This window comes from Rana temporaria, chromosome 13 (assembly GCF_905171775.1).
Source record: "Rana temporaria chromosome 13, aRanTem1.1, whole genome shotgun sequence".
Taxonomy (NCBI): Eukaryota; Metazoa; Chordata; class Amphibia; order Anura; family Ranidae; genus Rana; species Rana temporaria.
This window is the reverse complement of record NC_053501.1, coordinates 24,340,526-24,364,564: the sequence shown is the minus strand read 5'-3', so window position 1 is coordinate 24,364,564 and position 24,039 is coordinate 24,340,526. Positions and strand designations below refer to the sequence as shown.

The following is a 24,039-nucleotide window of genomic DNA, read 5'->3' as shown; positions in this document are numbered from 1 at the left end:
CGATTTTATCTCCAAGGAGATCAACTAAAAGTAGTTGGATCTGTATGTGCGTTATAATTAATCGAAATTAGTCGATTAAAAAAAAAACGATTAATCGAACAGAAATGTTTTGATCAGTAACAGCCCTAATATATATATATATATATATATATATATATATATATATATATATATATATATATATATATATACACACACACACACACACACACACACACACACACACACATACACACATACATACATACATACATATATATATATATATATATATATATATATATATATATATACACACACACACACACACACACACACACACACACATATATATGGCTACACATATACTTTAAGTAAATAATACATTCATTTTACACCAAGGTCCCATATTTATGGCTATCTGCAGGTGCTCGACTAACCTGGTTAGCTCTGCCCCACTTTAGACATTCGGTTTGCCAGGAAAGAGGCCTTAAAAGACTATAAATATAATTGATTATTGACTAATTCCCCCATGTCCTGTATTCCACCCAGGTTCTTCTTTGCTCGATGATAGGTTTGGAGCTCCTAGTTGTCAGGATTTCTGCTGTGGTCAGCCAGCAGCAGCGAGCGGGTGTTCTTGTGTGATCTGGGCTCTTCTGATTCCAACCCCATCGCCATCTAAAGCAAAGTATTTTGTGTATGGTGTACTTTATAGCATCTCTATTAAAATGTAATCCCTCTTCATTTTGCACATACAACAGTGAAAACCAGGACCCACCTCAACCCTAACCACCTGTCCTATCTGGTACCTCCTCATATCTGCTCAGACAGATATGGAAGGGAAGACCCATCTCCACCAACCACCTACCCTATCTGGTACCTCCTTGTTTCTGCTTAGACAATAGTGGAAGGGAGGGCCCACCTCCATGATGACCACCTACCCTATCTGGTACCTCCTCGTTTCTGCTCAGACAAGTAGAAAGGAGGGCCCATCTCTACCCTGATTACCTGCCCTATCTGGTCCCTCTTCATTGGTGCTCACACAACAGTGGAATGGAGGTCAAGCCCCAACCCATCCACCTGCCCTATTTGATCTCTCTTTATTGGTGAGGGAGATCCTGCCTGGACTAATACCACCTACTGTCACCCAGGTGCCCACAAGCCGTGTGTTTTTTTGGGTCAAATTCAGCAGAACAGCTTACATAAACATCATTACTCCCCCCCCAAAGTTGACACCTACCTGATCCATTGACACATGTTTTCCATGGTAATCCAGTCTTATGGGAACTTCAGAGGTGAATCGGAATTCTCTGGACAACAGATGACAAAAGTAATCAGTAAATGCAAATTATGAAGGTGCGACGTGTTCAATACTTATTTCACCCGCTGTATATGTTGTTTGCTGCCTACAAGTTGTGCTAGCTGCTTACCATTTTTTTTTTTTACCTAAGCACAAGTGGATTTATTTATCCATTTGTAATCATTAAACTATCATACAACACGCACAAAAGTACAATGCACATACCGGAAAAATACAGGCTGGTCGTTGAAAGACGTATCATCCTTCAAAGTTTCCGGGCCGTAACTGAACTCTGTAAAATGCACGTCACCGTTTTTCATCGGCTGGTTCTGACCCATTACTAAAATCACCGGAACTTGATTGCGCGCGTTCAGATGTTTTGGCATACTGCATGTGACATCGGAGCCCGGTGATCTCTTTACTGAAAATTCATGAGCAAGGACAAACTGTTATTGTATATCAGAGAAGGTATACCATAGAAGGAATAAAATGCAGGTTTCATATACGGATGTTTCCTAATTTTGTCATTTGTGCAACAATTGTTACATAGTAAAGTTAAAAAATAAATACCGTATTTATCGGCGTATACCGCGCACTATTTTGCCCTGAAAATCAGGGCAAAATCGTGGGTGCGCGATATACGCCGATACCCGCTTTCCCGGCACGAGTTTTGAATACTGCGCCGGCATATACCGAGCACAGTACACTCGTGTAACTTCGGGCAGTCTCGGCGCCTCTCGCACTGACGTCCTGAGCGTACAGGACGTCAGCGCGACAGTTGCCGAGCCTGCCCGACGTTACACGAGTGTACTGCGCTTGGTATATGCCGGCGCAGTATTCAAAACTCATGGCGGGAAACGAGCGGGGAGGACGCGAGGACGCCGGACCCGCCGAAGAGGACACCCGACCCGCCGAAGAGGACACCCGACCCGCCGAAGAGGACGCCCGACCCGCCGAAGAGGACGCCCGACCCGCCGAAGAGGACGCCCGACCCGCCGAAGAGGACGCCCGACCCGCCGAAGACGGACGCCCGACCCGCCAAAGACGGACGCCCGACCCGCCGAAGACGGCCGCCCGACCCGCCGAAGAGGACACCCGAAGCCGCAGAAGGACGCCGGACTTGACGAGGCCGCCGATGAAACGCCGCGCAAGACACCAAAACTGCAAGTACAAAAAACCTTTTTTTACACAGGAATTCGGGCCACTTTGGGGGTGCGCGGTATACACGGGAGCGCGTTATACCGCGATAAATACAGTAAAAATACTTAGTTCAACCAATAAAAAATAAAATAATAGAAAACCTCCATTATAGACAATTCTATACCCACAGTTGATCCACATAAAAAAGGCAAAAAAAAAAAAATCATATAAAAAAAAAAAAACATGGTCCAATTTGGACCCCTGAAGGCAATCGAATATTACCCCAAACCCCCCTTATCCTTCGTATTGACCTTAAAGTGTTTGTTAGCCCAGCATTTCATATTCCTGATATGTGGCTGCTGTACCGTTTACTTGTATGAGAAAGTAACCTGTCCTCTTTGTATTGCTTCCTTTGTGTGAAATCCCTGGTGTTCCTGCCAGTTCAAACTGACCACACTAAGCAGGAGAACACAATGTGGTCGGTTCTCTAGCTGGGAACTCAGCCTGCTCTCCTCCAATAATCAGACTTGTCCTAACACCCCCCGCACATCCATTCACTGTGTAGATCAGTGTTCTGCTGCTGCTGCTCCCCCCCCCCCCCCCCCAGTTTTTATGCAGCTACCTAAGAGGGAATGTGATCACTTATTAAAATAAAAAGGGGGGGGGGGGGATTTGTAATGTTTTTGTTCATATCTATATACAAATGTTTTTCCTTTCATTTCTTTCAGAAGACTTTGGATTTCAATTAAGGCAGCAGCCATCAGCGTAAGCACTTCACATTGATAGAAAGGACTGTTCTTTGTACCGATCTAAATAAATAAATGTTTCACTAAACTATGGGCCAGATTCAGGTAGGCAATACGACGGCATATCTTCAGATACGCCGTCGTATCTCTGAGTGTGAGGCGTTGTATCTTGGCGCCTGATTCAAAGAATCAGATACGCCAGAATTTGTCTAAGATACGACCAGCATAAGTCTCCTACGCCGTCGTATCTTAACTGCATATTTACGCTGGCCGCTAGGGGTGTGTACGCTGATTTACGCCTAGAATATGTAAATCAACTAGATACGCCTATTCACAAACGTACGCCCGGCCGTTGCAGTACAGATACGCCGTTTACGTAAGGCTTTTTTCGGCGTAAAGTTACCCCTGCTATATGAGGCACAGCCAATGTTAAGTATGGACGTCGGGCCAGTGTCGAATTTTCTGTCGATTACGTCATTTGCGTAAGTCGTTCGCGAATATGGCTGGGCGTAATTTACGTTCACGTCGAAAGCAATGGCTTTTTGCGGGTTAATTTGGAGCATGCGCACTGGGATACTTTCACGGACGGCGCATGCACCGTTCGTAAAAAGCGTCATTTACATGGGGTCATGAGGATTTTGCATAAAACACGCCCACATCTTACAGATTTGAATTAGGCGGGCTTACGCCGGCCAATTTACGCTGCAAGTGCTTTGTGAATAATGCACTTGCCTGTCAAAGTTGGAGGCGTAGCGTAAATACAGTTACGCGCTCCCTACCTGAATCTACCCCTAAGTTTTTATATAAAACCGATTCTTTGAATCATTTTACCTTCAGGATCCGGGGTCACCAATATTTCCACTTCTGCAGACAGGCTTGCGAAAAAATCTTTTAGGAAAAACAAGGCATCCTGAAAAAAAAAAAAAAAAAAATGATGGGGTATATAACAGCAGCTACAGACAAAAGCAGCACCAGCACAGCATCCAATCAGATCCTCCTTTTCACTGACCCTGGGCAGCACAAAAAAAAAGTAAAAGTCACAATCTGGCTGCAATGGGCTAGGCTGAACGTCTATATAATTCCACCGCTGAACAGAGGAAAGAGAACGAAAGCAATACTGGATCTCTGGCCTAAAGCCCATTACTCCTGATAAAAGGAACAAAGAGTGAAGCTGCAAAAGGAAGCTGTTGTGTTTCTTCTCCTGTTTTTGTGTTTTATTTATTTATTACTATTTGTTTGTGAAGCGCACATATACCGCCAAAGCGGTGGTGCCAAAGCGTGTTCTTGAAAGACTTGGGGTAAATTCATTACTACCCTTGAGGTAAGGCACTGTAATGCCCTGAACACACGATCGGAATTTTCGATGTGATAAAATCCGACGGAATTCCGTTCAAGTTGTCTAGAATACACACTGTCAGACCAAATTTCGACCGTCCAAAACGCGGTGACGTAAAACACTACGACGAGCCGAGAAAAATGAAGTTCAATTCTTCTGAGCATGCGTCGACTTGATTCTGAGCATGCGTGTTTTTTTTCTCAGTCGGAGTTCCACACAGACGATCGGAATTTTCGATCGGATTTTTTTTCCATCGAAAAAAAAAATAAAACATGTTCTACTTCTAAACGTCAGATGAAAATATTCCGTCTGACTTTTTCCATCTGAAATTCCGATCGTGTGTACAAGGCATAAGGGTTAAAATGCATGCTTTTGTCTAGGGCAGTGGTTCTCAACCTCAGTCCTCAAGTACCCCCAACGGGCCATATTTTGGGAACTTCCCTTAGATGAAATAGCTCTTATCAATACCATGTCATGTATATTGATTTAACCACTTGCTTACTGGGCACATATACCCCCCTCCTGCCCAGGCGAAATTTCAGCTTCCGGCACTGCGTCGCTTTAACGGACAATTGTGCAGTCGTGCGACGTGGTTTCCAAACAAAATTGATGTTCTTCTTTCCCCCACAAATAGAGCTTTCTTTTGGTGGTATTTGATCACCTCTGCGGTTTTTATTTTTTGCGCTATAAACAAAAAATAAGTGACAATTTTGAAAAAAAAAAACAATAATTTTTTACTTGTTGCTATAATAAATATCCCAATTTTTTTAAAAAAAAACTTTTTTCTCAGTCTAGGCCAATACGTATTCTTCTACATATTTTTGGTAAAAAAAAAAAAAAAAAAAAAAAAAAAAAACGCAATGCGCAAAAGTTATAGCACCTACAAAATAGGGGGCAGAATTTTTTTTTTTAATTATTTTTTTTTACTAGTAATGGCGGTGATCTGTGATTTTTATTGGGACTGCGACATTATGGCGGACACGTTGGACACTTTTGACACCATTCAAATTTATACAGCAATCAGTGCTATAAATATGCACTAATTACTGTATAAATGTGACTGTCAGGAAAAGGGGTTAACACTAGGGGGCGAGGAAGAGGTTAAATGTGTAGCTTAGTGAATTTTCTAACTGTAGGGGGAGGGGGACTGACCGATCTGTGTCTCTATGTACAAGGGACACAGCATCGGTCTCCTCTCTCCCTGACAGGACGCCAATTTTGTTTGGGAGCCACGTCGCACGACCGCGCAATTGTCAGTTAAAGCGACGCAGTCCCGAATCGCAAAAAGGGGCCTGCATTTTGGTCCGGGGCTTAAGTGGTTAATATTCCCTAACAGCTCTATAAAGTTTAAAAAAAAAAAAAAAAATATTACCAGATTTTTTTTTTAATATATATATTCTACAGACCAGTAATGGTTGACCAAGATTCTAGGCATTCCTACATTCTTTAAACAAATGATCAGATAATAAATTATGGGTAGGATTGCATAAACATCGCTCCTACACACATCCTGAGGGTAAGTACAGTATATTGTACTACTGAATGTTTATGGAATGAAGTCACTGCAGTGCTGCTGCCCCCTGCTGGGCAGACACTTGTATACACCGGCAACCGTAGAATTTACCTGGTCGATGTTGAGGCGAAGCGGCATGAGCGTCACACGCAGACAACATTCTTGCGGCGACATCGAGGATTCTGGGCGAACATGTAAGGCTTTGATTGTTAACTAGAATATAAAAATAATACAATTTACAATAATGACTGCCAATAACAACAAAACAGCGGTGTTAATAATGGTCTCCAGCACAGAAATACAAGACTGTGGTTCATGATTCAGGCAAAAAAGAGTCGTGTCCAATAAGAAAGCTTAATGAAAGCAAAAATTAGCTTTGGTTCAAATTGGCTAAATAAATTCCACATGTATCAACACAAAAGTCTGTTCAGACCAGAAAGCGATGTGGGAAACCAGTGCTTTGTGCGCGTTTCCCTCATCGCAAAACGCACTGCACTTGCCATATGCAGCGGGTGTCAGTATTAACTTATTAACACCTCAAATGCAGGTCACAAAGAGGGAATTTTCTTAGGTTTTGTTTGACATGCGTCACCCTTCAATGCGCTTCTTGCTGCAAAGACCAGTTATCGGTCGGGGCAGTGGCCATTTGTTTGCACAAACAGTAAGTTTGCCTGCACCAGATGGCATGACACTACTGTACTGGATGATAAATGATATTGGTAACCACGCTCCCAAGTGTAATATATACAAGTAGACATATGATCACATTAAACTAAAATGTTGCGATTAACAAAAAGCAATGTGAATAGTGTCGCTGTATTAAAAAAGTAAGAATTTTATTCCATAAAGTGAACAAAGTCCAAAATAAACCCAATTAGCATGAAATAAGCATCCACCATGAGTGAAGACAAAGTGGTGTCGTTTCCACCAACAGCAGGGGGGGTGACGTCAGACGCTTGCTGACGAAACGTGTTGTCGGAGCTGCCGAGATAGAAATATGTAATTCTGGGTAGTTGGAACGCAAACCGGCATTCTTAATGTTTTTAATGCTGGATTTATATCAACTGTGACATAGGGGATTGTTAGCTCTCGTGGCAGATGTGTTTTCTTATAGTGAGTCCACACCAAACAGGCGTATATGGTTAAGGGCCTGGTAGCCCACGTTTATTAAATGAGGAAAAACAAAACAAAAGTCCACTCAGGAATCCCACGCAGGGGTTTAAACGACATTCAAAGATAAATTTAAATACCAGCCCACCTGGCTACCCTTCAACAGCACTGCTGCCATAGGTACTGGTCCCTTACCACCAGCTCCTCCAGTCCAACAGTCCTTGATGCATACAGTCTTAGGGTTCCTCCCCTCAATGCACACAGCTTCAAGCCCCTCAATGCACACAGCTTCTGGCTCTTTGGACGCACACAGCTTCAAGCCCTTCAACGCACACAGCTTTGAGCTTCTTAATGCACACAGCATCTATCTTCACACAGACACTCACTAGCAGCCACTGCTCCAACTCCACCTTCCTTTCACTTCTGACTCTCCCCAGCCCCTCATTATATGGGTTGTGTGCACCTGGGCACACACACTACAGGCTGTCTTTAAAACCCGGACACAGGGTTGGAGATCCCGTCCCACCCAAGACGCTGAAGGATCTCCAAGCCCCAGAGCCCCATGCAAAAATAGAAAAACCTGAGAAAACTGCCAGAGCAGTTTTCTCTGGCCCAGATTCAAGAAGCAATTGTGCCCGTGTAACTATAAGTTACACGGCGCAATTGCTTACTTGCTCCGGTGTAACGAGTGCTCCTGATTCAGGAACCTCGTTACACCGACTGCAGCCTAAAATCTGCACGGCATAAGGCTCTTATGCCTCGCAGATTTTAGGCTGCATTCTTGCGTGTGCCGCTAGGGGGCGCTCCCATTGTGATCAGCGTGTAGTATGCAAATTGCATACTACCACTGATTCACAAACTTGCGCGGGCCCTGTGCAAGCCAGGTACGGAGTTTCCGTACGGCAACTTTAGCGCAAGGGTGCCCCTTCTAATAGTAGGGGCAGCCAATGCTAAAGTATAGCCGCCGCTCCCGCGGCGTGAAATTTGAATTTCACGTCGTTTGCGTAAGTGATTCGTGAATGGCGCTGGACGCCATTCACGTTCACTTTGAAGCAAATGACGTCCTTGCGACGTCATTTGCCGCAATGCACGTCGGGAAAGTTTCCCGACGGAGCATGCGCTGTACGCTCGGCGCGGGAGCGCGCCTAATTTAAATGATTCCCGCCCCCGGCGGGATCATTTACATTGCGCGCGCTTACTCCGGGCAATTTTGCCGGCGCGCCCTCGCAATTTACGGAGCTACTGCTCCGTGAATCGAGGGCAGCGCAAAATATTTTCATTGGGACAGAGCCTCGCTCTGCCACACAACCTAAATGTAAGTGCATTACTTGATGGTTTTAAATAAAAAGTCTAATACTACACCTTGAAAGCCCTCTTCTCCCTCGCGCCTCATCTGAATATTTATGCCGAGTTACAATAGAGTGCTGGAGGATCCTGTAGCACATCCTTTTTAGGATTCCCATACCGGGATATGTGGGTGAATGCTAGCAGCAATCTGGACGCGGGTGCGTTTTCTTGGGTGAAAAGGTAGAATTTCCCTTTACAGTGAAAATCCCCTTTAACTCACCACACTGAATGCTCTTCCATGAGATTGCTTTGCACATACACAACCTTGAAAGTAACATTTCTTACTGCAGCTGCAGATGTGATTGTGTAATCACCGGATAAACAGAGAAGTCACTTCCACATATCTGTACACTGGAACAGAAGCTGTGGTTTTGGGCTATTTAGGATATAGGATTTATGACCTGATAATAATTTAAGGCTGTATCCAAGGGTTTCGGTGCATCTTGCATTTTCGGTATCAAAACTTGCATTCAGTGCACCTCTAGTAGAAATGTAAAATCTGACATTTGGGAACTAAAATTAATTTCTGGAGTTCCCAAATTGCCAAGTTTAAGTCCCAAACAAAATAGTGATTTGGTGTTCTACAAGAAAGAAATGGCAACCAAGTACCTTGAAGTCTCACAAAGTAACTGCTGCGTCTTACCATGTTGGAATGGGCTTTCCGTGGCATCTCCTTGCTGCTGTAAAGATGAAGGAATTTATTCATCTGAGATGTAGCCAAACGGTCTCTAATCTCCAAATCCTGGACGATGAAAACCTGACGCGACACCAGCTGTTCTGATAAAGCGGAGGCAGTGTCTGGATCAGCCTGGGGATACACTTCATGCTGGAATTTCACCTGTGTATGGAGATGTGGAACAGTTATCAGGATGGAGGGTAGCATAAACAGAGAGAGAGAGAGAGAGAGAGAGAGAGAGAGGGAAGGGGCGGGGAGAGAGGGAGGGGGGAGAGAAGAGAGCGCGAGAGAGAGAGAGAGAGAGAGAGAGAGAGAGAGCGCGCGATAGAGAGGGGGGAAGGGGGGGAGAGAGGAGGAGGGAGGGAGGGGGAGGGGGGGAGAGGGAGAGAGAGAGAGAGAGAGAGAGAGAGAGAGAGAGAGAGAGAGAGAGAGAGAGAGAGAGAGAGAGAGAGAGAGAATAAATTGGGTCTTGCTAGATCACTTCAGGTTGCCCCTTTTGCAAGGTATGCAAAACATTAAAAATATGTGCTTATACCGTTTAAAAATCAGTAAATAAACTGTCTCACTCTGCTCAGTTGCTCTCTAATTTTTGGCACTGTGCTGAAAATGTAGAGGCTGATCTGACAGCCTAGAGATTTACTGCTGCTCAGGGGCTCCAGCAAGAAGAAACAGGAACAATGCTGGGGGCAATTTACAACACACTAATTTTGGTAGAATTATTATTATTAATGTGGAACGTATGTTCCTTGCTAAAAGAACATTATTTTCATCAAGTTGATATGGGTAAAGTTCTGCTTTAAACCCATAAATGTAACAGTTTAAAAAAAAAAAACAGTTTAAGGCCCCTTTCACACAGGGTGGATCAGTAATGATCCGCCTCTGTAAGCTCAGCGGGGATTGCTCTGTTGATCCCAGCTGAGCCGTCGTATGACAGGGCGGTCTCCGCACACTGTGCAGGGACTGCCCTGTCTTTACTCCGCTCTCCCCTATGGGGGGGTCGGGTGAACACGGACTGTGTTCCTAATACAGCCCTAACCTGCCCATATAGTACCCTATACAGTCCTAACCTGCCCCTGGTCTTCACCATATATTTAGTTAAACTACAAGATCTACATAATACATGTAGAAAGAAAAGTCACTTTATCATAGTGGACACCAAGTGAATGACACCAAGCCTTCAAATGAAAACCTTACCTTGGTTAGCTGGATCTCCATTAGGAAGTCCTGGTTTCTTCCGCGGCCTCCTCTGATTAAGCTGTTGGATCGTCTGGTGGGTGTACTTGAAGGGGAGCTGTGAGGACTCCTTGAAGAAGGCACAACATTTTAAGGATCACTCTATTTACCTTAAAGTGGATCTATTTTAATAAAAACGGTCAGCAAGGTTGTTCTTGGCATATTAGGTATTTGCTGCAATAAAGGTCTCTTAACTTCCTGCTCACATTCTTATTTTGTGTGTACACCAAGCTGCCCATGTATAGGGGTGACTGAACTGCCAAGCACATGCGTTATGTCATCCTGGGACAGCCAATCAAGATGGCCGCAGATTCTCAAGAGAAGATGTCAGCACAAACATGGGAGCTTGCAGACATCAAATCCCTAAATCAGAATGGAATATTGTTCTGCTTTAAAGTATAAATCAAGCCAAAAACATTTCCTTTGGTTTTGTATTTGATTCTCTACCAACCAACGATAATTCTGGCTCATACTGACTGGCACAGTATGTGCTCATGTGGTACACAGATTAGTCCAACTCCTTATGTGTATTAAAGACACCAGTCCACAGAATCTCTTCCATTCAAATCTCATTATGGGCAAGACCAAAGAGTTGTCAAAGGATGTCAGGGACAAGATTGTAGACCTGCACACGGCTGGAATGGGCTACAAGACCATCAGAAAGTACCTTGGTGAGAAGGAGACAACTGCTGGAGCAAAATGGAAGAAATACAAAATACCATCAATCGCCCTCGATCTGGAGCTTCATGCAAGATTTTACCTCATGTGGTCAGTTTGATCATGAGAAAAATGAAGGATCAGCCCAGAACTACACGGGAGGTGCTTGTGAATGATCTTAAAGGTAGTTGGGACCACAGTCACCAAACAAACCATTGGTAACAATACACTGTCATGGATTGAAATCCTGCAGTGCCTGTAAGGTCCCCCTCCTCAAGAAGGCACATGTACAGCCCCGTCTGAAGTTTGCCAATGAACATCTAAATTATTCAGAGAAGGATTAAGAGAAAGTGCTGTGGTCAGATGAGACCGGAATTTAGCTCTTTGGCATTAATCCGACTCAACGTGTTCGGAGGAAGAAATATGACGACTATGACCCCAATAACACCATCCCTACAGTCAAGCACGGCAGTGGAAAAATTATGCTTTGGGGCCGTTTCTCTGCTAAAGGTACATTCTGACTTTGCAGTATTGAGCGGCCAATGGATGGGGCCATGTATTGTAAAATCTTGGATGAGAACCTTCTTCCCTCAGCCAGAACACTGAAGATTTGTCGTGGATGGGTCTTCCAGCATGACAATGACCCAAAACATACTGCCAAGGCAACAAAGGAGTTTGAAGTAGGGCTTACATTTTTCTTTTGCTTTGGCTTAAAAAAAAATGACTGGACTGTACATAAAATACTCACATATAGTGCTTAGCCGGGGAAGTAGAAGGATGAGAACTTCCAAAATCTTTGCCCCCGTACAGGTGCCAGACAAGCGAGATCTCTTTAACCACATATCGCATTACAGGAACTGGGAAATGTACCGATGCCTTATTGGTGTCTGGCTTCCCATCCGGTAAACTGAAGTAATTCTCTTTAATTGTGATGGAATCTTCAACCAGCTTTCTCACGCTTGGCTCCTCGTTCTTATTCTTAAATAATACCAGACACCAAAAAGAAGAAGAAGAGGAAGAGGAAGAGGAGGAGGAAGAGGAGGAGGAGGAGAAGAAGAAAAAAGGATTATTATCATATATGAATAGTTCTGGTCTGCAATATTTAAAGTAACTGGATGACAATTTCAACATGTCCAAATTGGGCCCAAAGTGTCAATATTTTGTGTGGTGGCCCCTCCACCTTCCATTTTAGGATGTCCCACAGATACTCAATAGGGTTTAGGTCTGGAGAAATGCTTGGCCAGTCCATCACCTTTACCCTCAGCTGGTCGTCTTGGAGGTGTGTTTGGGGTCATTGTTATGTTTGTATGTGCAGAATTTTTGTTTAGTAAATTAATACGCAATAGAGGGTTATTTGCTTTCTTGCTTTTTAATATAAACCTTAATAGACACATAGCAAAACATATATAAAACCTGTACAGAGGTAGATAACCACTGAAGATCAATGTTGGGAGGGTGGGCTTTTATTACTCCCACCCAGGGCCATCTTTTCCATTGGGCATGCTGGGAAGTTGCCCGGGGGCCCCGCTTGCCTGGGGGGCCCCACCGGCTGCCCAGCAACCCCAGTAAAAAGAGTGATGGGTTAGAACTGCCCATGCCCAGTTCGCGGAAATCACAGAGAAGATCCGGTCCTCCACGAGTGCGGGGGGGTTGCTGATGTAAGGGGGGAGTGAATGCAAAAATGTAAGGGGGCACTGATATAAAGGTTCCCCCTCCTATATTAGTGACCCCCCTTACCTTAGTGTATTTAATCTAAGGAAGGTGGTCTCTGGTCTCTGGTCACCAGAGTACCCCCCACATCAGAGTCTGCAGGATTCCCCCTTACAATGCAAGGGGGAACTCAGTCTGCGGACCCTGATGTAAGTGGGAAAGAGAAAGCAGTGGACTCTGATATAAGGTTGTCTCTGGTCACCATAGCCCCCCTCCACATCGGAGTTCCCCCCTTAGATCATGATCTGCAGAGTTCCCCTTTACATAAGAGTTCCCTTTCACTGTAAGGGGGAATCCTGCAGACGCTGATGTAAGAGGAAACTCTGTGCTGGCTGGGTTATAGTAACCTGACCTTCATGTCAATGAAGACATTTTTTTTGTTTTTACTTTTGTTTAACTTAAACACATTTCTAATAGCACTAGCTATATGTTTATAGTTTAAATACTGACATTTGCATTGTCGGGCACTGAAAACTGTAATTTTAGGTACTTTTTTTGCAATGGCAGTAAAAAATGTGGTTCTGCCAGTAAATGTTATGATTTTTGTCAGTAAATTCTAGTGTGCGATTGTGTAGACAGGGCCCCAGTGCACTGTATTGCCCGGGGGCCTATAATGCTCTTAAGATGACACTGCTCCCACCGACACCAAAGCTGTGAGTGTGTGTGGGGGGGTGGCTTTTATTACGCCTGCCAAAACCAAAGCTAAGGAAGGGCTTTTAATTCTTCTGCCGACACCAAAGCCGGGAAGGATTTTCCTATTCCTGCTGACGGGGACTTTTATCACTTCCATTGACCATCAATACAGAGGCCTTATTTTCTATAACTGCCCACCAATGCACATAAAGCATTTTCATACAAGATATAGAATTTTTTGTGGCAATGTGGACAGTAAGGCCACGTACACACGATCGGTTAAACCGATGATAACAGTCTGATGGACCGTTTTCATTGGTCCAAACCGATCGTGTGTGGACGCCATCGGTTATTTATCCATCGGTTAAAAAAAAGCCAACTTGTTTTAAATTTAACCGATGAATTCCTAACCGATAGAAAAAAATGATCGTTAGTACGCACGACTATTGGTTAAAAATCCACACATGCTCAGAATCAAGTCGACGCATGCTTGGAAGCATTGAACTTCGTTTTTTTTCAGCACGTCGTTGTGTTTTACGTCACCGCGTTCTGACACGATCGTTTTTTTAACCGCTGGTGTGTAGGCACGACTGACCATCAGTCAGCTTCATCGGTTAACCGATAAAAACGGCCCTTCAGACCGTATTCATCGGATGGACCAATCGTGTGTACAGGGCTTAAGGAAGCTTACCAAAGCAGGTGTTTTTGGAGCATACAAAATACAGAAGTCATCACTCTCGAGGGGACCATCTAGAATGGCGTCACCCATAAGATGGGGAGCAGCCATCATGAATGTTGGACTGGACTCTTCAGATACAGCACCGCTTTCATCAGGAAAAAGGAATAGGTCGGAGCAAGGAGGGTCCTGAGATTCAAATTTGCCATCTGAAATACCTTAAAATGTTAAAAAAAAAAAAAAAAACAACAACAGGTGAGTGCACTCTAATAAAATTTAGATTTTCACTACAACAGTGCCTTGTGTAATGACTAAGTGGAAGTGCAATAATTCACAATACCTGACCATATTTGTATTTATTGTAGTCAGTGTTGATGCCGACAGGCTGCCATTGGTTATTGCACTTTGCACTGTAACAAACACCTTACCCTGTACACTAACCACTTGCCTACTGGGCACTTTAACCCCCTTTCCTGCCCTGACCAATTTTCAGCTTTTAGAGCTGTTGCACTTTGAATGAAAATTGCGTAGTCATGCAACACTGTACCCAAGCAAAATTTTTATCATTTTTATTTTTTTTAAACAGATAAAACTTTCCTTTGGTGGCATTTCATCACCACTGTTTTTTTTTATTTTTTGCTAAACGAAAAAAGGGATTTTTAATACAGCTTACCTGTAAAATCATTTTCTTGGAGTACATCACGGGACACAGAGCGACATATTCATTACTAGTGGGTTATATGGAGTACCTTCAGGTGATGGACACTGGCAATCTCAAACAGGAACTGCCCCTCCCTATATAACCCCCTCCCATAGGAGGAGTACCTCAGTTTTGTAGCAAGCAGTATGCCTCCCAAAATGGTCCCCATAAGAGGGGTGGGAGCTCTGTGTCCCGTGATGTACTCCAAGAAAAGGATTTTACAGGTAAGCTGTATTAAAAATCCCTTTTTCTTTCTCGTACATCACGGGACACAGAGCGACATATTCATTACTAGTGGGATGTCCCAAAGCAATGCTTACAATGAGGGGAGGGAGACATCTTCCCAAGACAAAAGGATTTAATTTAGAGATATACTCAAATCATAATAAATCCAACTTGGTTGAGAAAAATAAATTTAAATTTTAAATTTTACTCAAAAGGGAGCCCCCGGAATCCGAGGGTCTCAAACTGCAGCCCGCAGCACTGCCTGCCCAAAGGCTGCATCAGTATTCCTTCTTACGTCCAACTGGTAGAACCTTGTAAACGTGTGGACAGAAGACCAGGTTGCCGCCTTGCAAACTTGAGCCATAGAGATCTGGTGGTGTGCTGCCCAGGAGGCGCCCATGGCCCTAGTAGAATGAGCCTTTAATGATAACGGAGGAGGCAACCCCTTCAAGCCGTGGGCCTGAGTGATTAACTGTTTAATCCACCTCGAGATGGTGGATTTTGCAGTTGCCTGCCCCTTCTTGGGCCCATCCGGTAAAATGAACAACACATCTGTCTTCCGGATCTTCTCTGTAGCTTTAAGATAGGCCTTCATGGCCCTGACAATATCCAAGGTATGCAGCAACCCTTCCTTTCTGGAAGTAGGTTTAGGAAAGAAGGATGGCAATACCAAATCCTGGTTTAGATGAAAACTGGATATAACCTTTGGTAGGAAGGAAGGATGAGGGCGGAGAACGACCTTGTCCTTATGCAAAATAAGATATGGTTCCTTACAGGATAAGGCTGCCAGTTCCCATACTCTTCTGGCGGAAACTATGGCGACCAAAAATACTAACTTCCTTGTCAGTAAAACCAAAGGAATTTCAGCCAACGGCTCAAAAGGTTGTCTCTGTAAACTTGACAGAACAAGATTTAAATCCCACGGACAAGCGGGGATTTAACTGGAGGATTAATACGTAAGACCCCTTGAATGAAGGTCTTAACCAGCGAGTGGGTGGCCAGCGGCCGCTGAAACCATACTGACAAAGCTGAAATCTGTCCTTTGATTGTGCTTAATGCCAGTCCTCTACCCACTCCTAGCTGGAGAAAACGTAATACTCTATCGATGGTAAACTTACGAGAAAGCCATAACTTGGACTCACACCAGCCTACATAGGCCTTCCAGACCCTGTAATAAATCACCCTAGAGACCGGTTTCCTGGCTCTGATTAGGGTAGAGATTACTTTCTGAGACAGACCTCTACCCCTGAGAATCAGGGATTCAGCTTCCAGGCCGTCAAATCTAGATGCCGTAAGGCAGGGTGGAGGATCGGACCTTGCGATAGCAGTACTGGCCGTAGAGGAAGAGTCCAAGGGTCTCCCACTACCATCCTTAGGATTAGTGAATACCATGCCCTTCTGGGCCATGCTGGAGCTACCAGGAAGACTGGTATGTGCTCCACCCTGATCCTGCGCAGCAGGCGGGGTAGTAACTGGAGCGGGGAAAATGCATAAAGAAGTTTGAACTGATGCCAAGGGCAAACTAACGCATCGGTTCCGCAGGCCCTGGGATCCCTTGTGCGGGACATGAACCTGTCTAGCTTCTTGTTCAGTCTCGATGCCATGATATCCACGTCCGGCACTCCCCATTTCTGGCAGAGTGTCTGCAAGACCTGTGGATGCAGAGACCACTCCCCCGGCAACAGAGTCTGGCGACTTAAGAAGTCCGCCTGTAGGTTGTCGACTCCGGGAATGAATATAGCCGATATGCAGGGCACATGGGCTTCTGCCCACAAGGAAATCAAGCTCACTTCTTTCTGAGCGGCTTGACTCTTGGTTCCCCCTTGGTGATTTATATATATGCCACCGCCGTGGCATTGTCCGATTGTATTTTCACCGGGAACCCTTGTAGTTTGGACATCCAAGCCCTGAGGGCTAGTCGAGCAGCTCTGAGCTCCAAGATATTGATGGGCAACTGCTTCTCTGCCGCTGCCCAAGAGCCCTGGCGAGTGCAACCATCCAAAATTGCTCCCCAGCCCATCAGGCTGGCGTCTGTGGTTACTATCTTCCAGGTCACAGGACTGAAAGTCTTTCCCTTCAGGATTCTGAGGGTTTACCCACCAAGCTAGACTTTGCCGCACTCTTGGTGAGAGTGGCCAAGGAATTTCTAAGGCCTGAGGGCTCTTGCTCCAGGCTGACAGGATGGCTGCCTGCAGGATGCGAGTGTGGCCCTGAGCGTACGGAACCGCCTCGAATGTGGCCACCATCTTGCCTAGTAGCCGCATACATAGGCGAACAGTTGGTCTTCTCTTGCTTAGAACCATTTGTATTAGCTCTTTGATGGCCTTTAATAGGGGTAGAAACCCCTCTGTTGTTCTGTATCCAATCTCATGCCGAGATAATCCAGCTGCCTTGTGGGCAGGAATGCTGACTTTTCTCGATTTAGGACCCAGCCGAACCTCTCGAGGTACTGAACCGTGAGGGCCACTGCTCTTTCCAGGCCAGGAGACGAATGGTCTACGACCAAGAGGTCGTCCAGGTAAGCCAGGACCGTGACCCCCTGGATCCTTAGATTGGCTAGGATTGGGGCTAGGACCTTCGTGAATACCCGGGGGGCCGTAGTCAACCCGAAGGGGAGCGCCACAAATTGGAAATGACGCTGAGCCACGAGAAGCATAGAAATACTTGATGTGGCTGAAAAATTGGCATATGAAGGTAAGCATCCTTTATGTCTATGGACGCCATCTTCTGGAGCACGGCGACAGCTGACCGAATAGTTTCCATCCGGAATGAGCGGACCTTTAGATATGCATTTACTCCCTTTAAGTCCAAAATTGGCCTGACATCGCCGTTGGGCTTTGGGATGATAAACAGGTTGGAATAGAACCACAATCCCTGTTCCCGGACTGGTACTCAAGACTCCTGGTAATGAGGAGGAGGGAATTTTAGAAATTCTAGCTTGTAGCCCGTGGTCACGGAAGACCGTACCCAGCAGTCGGGAATGGTGGCCTCCCAAACCTCTGCAAAGAGACGCAGCCTTCCCCCCACCATCGTGGGTGGGGGCGCCCCTTCATAGGGCCGACTTGGGGGCTGGCTTCGCAGGCTTGCGGTACCACTGCTTCTTGCCCCCAGTGGCTTGGCCCTGCGGCTTATTGTTAATGCCTGATCTTGCAGGAGGCCGTCGATACTGTTTGGTATTAGAGGGCCCCTGCCCCGGGGAGGGCTGGCGCCTAAATGCGGGCCCTCGGGCCTTCTTGACTGGCAAGAGAGTGCTTTTGCCGCTTGATATAGTCTGAATATATCTATCCAAGTCTTCTCCGAAGAGACGTCCTCCATGGAAGGGAACCCTACCAGGAGTTTTTTTGCACGGGGGCTCAGCCTCCCAATTCTTCAACCATAAGAGCCTTCTCATATGGATTAGAAATAAGGATAAACGTGACGCCTGCTGGATGGAGTCCTTGATCGCATCCACCGTAAAGCGTATAGCCCTGGGTATATCCAAAATTCCTCTGCCTGCTGGGCAGGGATAAGTTTAAGCATTTGCTTAGTCTTGTCTGATAATGCTTGGGCCACTCCAATAGCAGCCACAGCGGGCTGAACTATCGCCCCCTGCTGAAGTAAAGGAGGCCTTAAGTAATGTTTCCAAGCGTTTATCAACCGGATCCTTAAACACCTGCAAGTTTTCTACAGGACAAGTTAAAGATCTGTTCACACATGAGATGGCTGCGTCCACAGTAGGGACAGCCCATCTCTTTGAAAACTCTTCCTCTAAGGGTTACCTGTCTGGCTTAGCCCAGTCCTGAAAAATCAGGTCCTTTAACAAAGGATGTACCGGGAATACCAAATTGGCTTGGGGCGCTTTCAGGGAGCCCAATGAGGATACCGCGGAGGCCAGAGGCTGAGGCACAGGTATCTTAAAAGCCAACCGCACCATATCCGTTAGGGACTGAACCCACAGTCTTTCTGCGTGAGAAGCTGAAAAAGGTTCCTCTATTGTAGAATCCTCACAACCTAAATGGTCAAGGTGATCCTGACCTCCCTCTGTCTGGTCTCCTTGATCCTCCAATTCGTCAGTCGGAGAGGATATCCTCCTCCAGAGACTCAGACCTGGGAGACGGGGATCTAACCCGCTTCTTCCCTGCCAAAGATGCCGTAATTAGAGCGGCCATCCTCCTTTCCAATCCACCCAAGGTGGAGGCTAACATCTCTTCCGTTACATAGGAAGGAGCTGGTTGAGTAGGGCCAGCCATAGCACCTAGCAACCCTGATGGCTCACCTATTCGGATAACAACTTCCGGGCATTCCGGAGTAGTAGGGGCCTCCTCAGAGCCCGATGGAGAACCTTTTGGTTTTTTAACCATTTTAGCGTTCTTAGCGCTACCTGCACCCTTAGGAGCCATAATATACAAATTCTGAGGCACTCCGCTAGTATACAACTGACTGTAATAGCTGGAGAAAATACACATATAATCAAATAAATGTGAAACAATAGGATAGGGTAATGTTAGAGGGACTCCAAACCTCCCATAACCTATAAAAAGGGAAAATCAATACTGAGCCCCAAGGGCTTCAACCAGAAAAAATTCTTTTTTTTTTTTTTGTCTGGTATTGACCCCCTAATGCTGGGCTAGGTGAGCACCCTAAGTGTTCAAAGGCGCTGCTTAGTACACAGGCTTGAATGCAAACTTTTAAGCCAGAGGCTCCTTAGTAAGGTGTACTTCCCACAACTGCCACCGGGTGTCACTGTGCCAGAAAGCTCTGTCAAACCTTCCTATGCTGTAGCCAGCATCGCTGCTCCGTGTCCCCTCACAGCCTTTACAGACTGAACAGCCCTCCAGGATTTATCCTCCCTGTGTGTAGGGGGGAGGAGCCGTCCGGCGTCAACCGCCCCCTCCCCGCGGCGTCACCGCGCACGCAAGCGCACAGATAAGTAAAAGCGCGCGCGCGCGTCAAACGCCGCTAGGGGAAGCAGGAAGCCATGTGCAGAGGAGACACCAGGACCTTAGACGCTGGAGCAGTAGACACAGGTAAAAAGGAAGCTTTAAACTGTCTCCCTAATGGTATGGTTCCTTCTCTGTGGAACACCATGCGCAAAAAAAGGCCCTCCTTGTGACAGAAGCAGCAGCAGCCTACTAGCCCAGCCAGGGGAACTATACCTGGGTGTTTTGAGCCATCCCGTTTGAAAACTTTGTGGTTCTCCTTTGCCCATGCACAGAGGCATAAATAGGCTGCCCAAGAATCCCCTGTAGGAAGCCTACTGACAAACCAAGTTCCGTAGGCCCCCTGCTTACCTTTCCACGCCGCAGGGTATTGCTCTGCAAGAGGCCCAATCTTCACCCTTCACCGTGGGTATGGTCATAGACCTTCAGGGACTGGGGTCTTAAAAGAACACCACAACCTGGACCTATACAGCACCACTGGCAACAGGTATTCTCTAGGTTAGAAACCAGACCTGGAACCCAGGGTCCAGCCCTCCAAGGAGAGGCATTATAGGCAAAACCCCATCCACGAATTGGGGCCCGGGTACCGTCCACTTTGGCTATGAAGCACCTTGGACGGATCCGGTCAGCTGGCCCTGGTCCCAAGGACTACTACAGGCACAGCCTCAACGTGCACCAACACCTAAGACACTGGCGAAAAAACTGAGGTACTCCTCCTATGGGAGGGGGTTATATAGGGAGGGGCACTTCCTGTTTGAGATTGCCAGTGTCCATCACCTGAAGGTACTCCATATAACCCACTAGTAATGAATATGTCGCTCTGTGTCCCGTGATGTACGAGAAAGAAAAAGTCTTGTTATTTTTTTTAAAAAGTATTTTTTTGTTTTTCTTTTATAAAACTTAGTACATTTTTCTCCTTCACTGATGAGAGCTGATGAGGTGGCACCACCGGTGGGTACAGATTGGCAGCACTGGTGGGCACTGATAATCTGGACACTGATAATCAGTGCCGCGATTGTCAGTTCAGATGTCCCCTGTGTGAATTTGCTGGTTTTTGGCTTTTCTCACCTCATGCACTGTCAGCGTGAGGGGATTGCTGATAACCGGCAAATCCTGTTTCCTTTGGACGCAGTGTTCACAGGTCACTGCCGATGCACGCCGCAGGGGGCACAACCATGGAAGGACGTCATACAAAAGGGCTTCCTGGCAAAGTGTGGCCACACTGTAGCCGTCATTTGGCTATAGCGCCGTCGTGAAGGGGTTAAAGAACTTCCTAAATTCTTAGGAAAGACCCTGGATCCCAGGTCCGGGTGGAACCCTTTCTATCCAAGTCAGCACTAAGCCCCTCCCCTGCCATTTTACAGCCCAATGTCAGAATGACAATGGCCAGTAGAAGCTGTTTTACTGAACTGTGGGGGTTAGGGCTTTGTGCTGGGAGGGGGCAGGAATTGCAGTCTACCTAGACCAGAGCTAGGGCAACCTCAGCACTCCAGCTGTTGTGTTACTGTGGAACAAACCCCACAAAGCATTACAATACTGACCGCTAAAAAAATTATTCCCGGAGGCAGGATGCAAATTGTAGTTCTATCACAGCTGGGGTGCCGAGGTTGCCTACCCCTGACCTAGACAGAAAGTCAATGTCCTGTCTGCAGTCTGGGATCCACATCCTTTCCCAAGCTTGCCAAAACGAATTTTAAAATTAACACAGGTACTTGCATTCCCAGCATGCTTACATTTCCTAACCGCGTCCTGTAAATTTTTTATAATTTTGTTCAGTGGCTACAGATGCACTGCAAATAAAAATGAAAATATATATAAAAAAATAAAAAATGTAAATGTAAAATGTAAATGCATGTACCATTTAGCTGGGGTTTTACTGGTGCAGAAACTTGACCGATGTCCATATCCTCCATGGCATCGATCATTAAATCGCGCAGTATTTGCTGCTCGGCCTCGGCCAGCAGAGGGCCCCGAGAGTTGGATGCTGCACAGGGGTCATTCTGTAACACAAGAACTGCATTTTAAAAATAAATACATTACAGTTTTAAGCCTGAGACTAGTGGTGCATTTATACGGAGACTTGATTACACACAGGTGGATTCTATTTATCATCATTAGTCATTTAGGTCAACATTGGGGGCTGAATAATTTTGCACGCCCAATTTTTCAGTTTTTTATTTGTTAAAAAAGTTTAAAAAATATCCAATACATTTCGTTCCACTTCATGATTGTGTCCCACTTGTTGTTGATTCTTCAAAAAAAATTACAGTTTTATATCTTTATGTTTGAAGCCTGAAATGTGGCAAAAGGTCGCAAAGTTCAAGGGGGCCGAATACTTTCGCAAGGCACTATATATATATATATATATATATATATATATATATATATATATATATATATATATATATATATATATATATATATATATATATTTATATTTATTATCAAATGAGGAAGGATTTTGTTTCTTTTGTCAAATTCCACAAATTCATAATTCTCATTTGATTATTGTTGGCATAGGATCAGATTATCATCAGAATGCAGTTTCTCTCTGCTCCCTACCTTTCTGGCGGTTTTGTGGGGTCCTGGTGAGGTCTGTGTTTGCGGTGGAGGATACAGATCCCCGTAGTTGGCGATGTACTGTATAAGGTTCATTAACGCAGCACAGGAGTCTGAGCATGTCCTGATATGGATCACGTCACTAGAACAATACATCTCAAAGCGTGGCTTGGACTGAAAGGCAACAGGAAAACAGTATGATATTTACTGACTTACATTCGTAAAAACAAACTTCTCACCTAAAACACCCCAGGTCTCAGTCTAAAAATGCTTGGCACTGATAACATTAGTTGCAAAATTTACAGTGACACATGTAGAGGGTGACCACACGGAATAGGAGCTGGAAAACTGCGGGGGGGAATTTGGCCGGGAATCCCGACCGTGTGCATGCTCCACTGCAGTGTTTCCCATAGGGAAATTGCCAGGAAAACTGCTATGAAACACACACACACACGGACAGTTTTCCCGGCCAAAAGCTGTCATGGCAGTTTTCCCGATGGGAAAACTGGTCGTGTATACGAGGCATAAAAAGTAGATTTTCATTGTCATTTCATAACAAAAAAAATAAAATTGTTGGTTGGTGTGTATCTAAGCGTACATCCATGCAAAGGGCCGTGTTTGCCCCTTGCGTGCATTCATATCGCACAGTTGTGCAGGACTACTTGGTGTACAGTTAGATACGCCCATGTGAGGGAGGCCTTACACTGAAAAATATTGCAATGGGCGCAGCTGCTGCATGGTTCAAGTGAGAAAGAAAACACCATATTTACAACCTTAAGATGTACAAAACAATAAAGCCGGTAGCAATAAAAATGTTGCAGAGGTGTTGTAGACACCAAGACACATGGGTCACTATTTCAGAGAAAAATATAAAATATATATAACTCCAAATTAATAACGCAATAAGATGTACACATAGGTGCCTAATTAACTCTGCGCCAGCTTGTAAAAATTCCCTCCAGAACAAAAAAGAAAATCACATGCCCAATATTTTACCTCTTCGCCAAACTTCACAGCCAGTATGGTCAGTTCTAGAAGGCCCATATCCAGGACTTGCACATAATCTACAATAAGCAGAAAGCACTTATTTTTTTACAAAGTGCAAAGTGGAAACTTGATTTTATTAAACATGGATATAAAAAAAAAAAAAGACCAGAAATTAATATCCTGAAGATATCTTCCTTTGAGATTTAAAGGTTGTTTTTCTGGCCGTAGATGACTACCTGTTTCTATTAGTACAGACTACGAGTATATAGGAAGCTTCACTTCGTCTAAAACAAGTAACAAATGTGCTACAAAGCCGGTAGAGGAATGGTTTGCTTGTAGTTTAGCTTCACGTACAGGGGTCGACATTGGGAACCGGCCCTATGCCCCAGGGGGTCCACACGGCCCCCCTGTACACCTGGATAGGAGGGCGGTGGCATGTAGAGGAACCGATCCCTCCATGGAGACACTGAATGCCCGCTTCTCCTCCTCTCCCTCCTGCAGACATTCAGCAGCTGCAGGAGGGAAATGGAGGGCATTGGCTCCTCCCAATGCCACTTTTGTCGCCTCCCTAACGCTATCCTGCTCTACCGGGT

General features: G+C 45.3%; 1 protein-coding gene across 1 annotated transcript in view; it reads right to left on the bottom strand.

Annotated features, from left to right (window-relative positions):
- The window catches only part of ATG2B (autophagy related 2B), a 131,134-nt gene that overhangs the window by 9,183 nt on the left and 97,912 nt on the right, over positions 1 to 24,039 (bottom strand). Inside the window, exons 27-37 of the mRNA XM_040332169.1 lie at positions 23,456 to 23,523; positions 22,463 to 22,633; positions 21,759 to 21,900; positions 14,072 to 14,274; positions 11,786 to 12,015; positions 10,342 to 10,450; positions 9,115 to 9,309; positions 6,126 to 6,227; positions 3,997 to 4,075; positions 1,505 to 1,700; positions 1,220 to 1,289 (exon numbers count right to left, since the gene is read on the bottom strand). Coding sequence (XP_040188103.1) covers positions 1,220 to 1,289; positions 1,505 to 1,700; positions 3,997 to 4,075; positions 6,126 to 6,227; positions 9,115 to 9,309; positions 10,342 to 10,450; positions 11,786 to 12,015; positions 14,072 to 14,274; positions 21,759 to 21,900; positions 22,463 to 22,633; positions 23,456 to 23,523 — 1,565 coding nt within the window. The remainder of the gene's footprint in view (positions 1 to 1,219; positions 1,290 to 1,504; positions 1,701 to 3,996; positions 4,076 to 6,125; positions 6,228 to 9,114; positions 9,310 to 10,341; positions 10,451 to 11,785; positions 12,016 to 14,071; positions 14,275 to 21,758; positions 21,901 to 22,462; positions 22,634 to 23,455; positions 23,524 to 24,039) is intronic.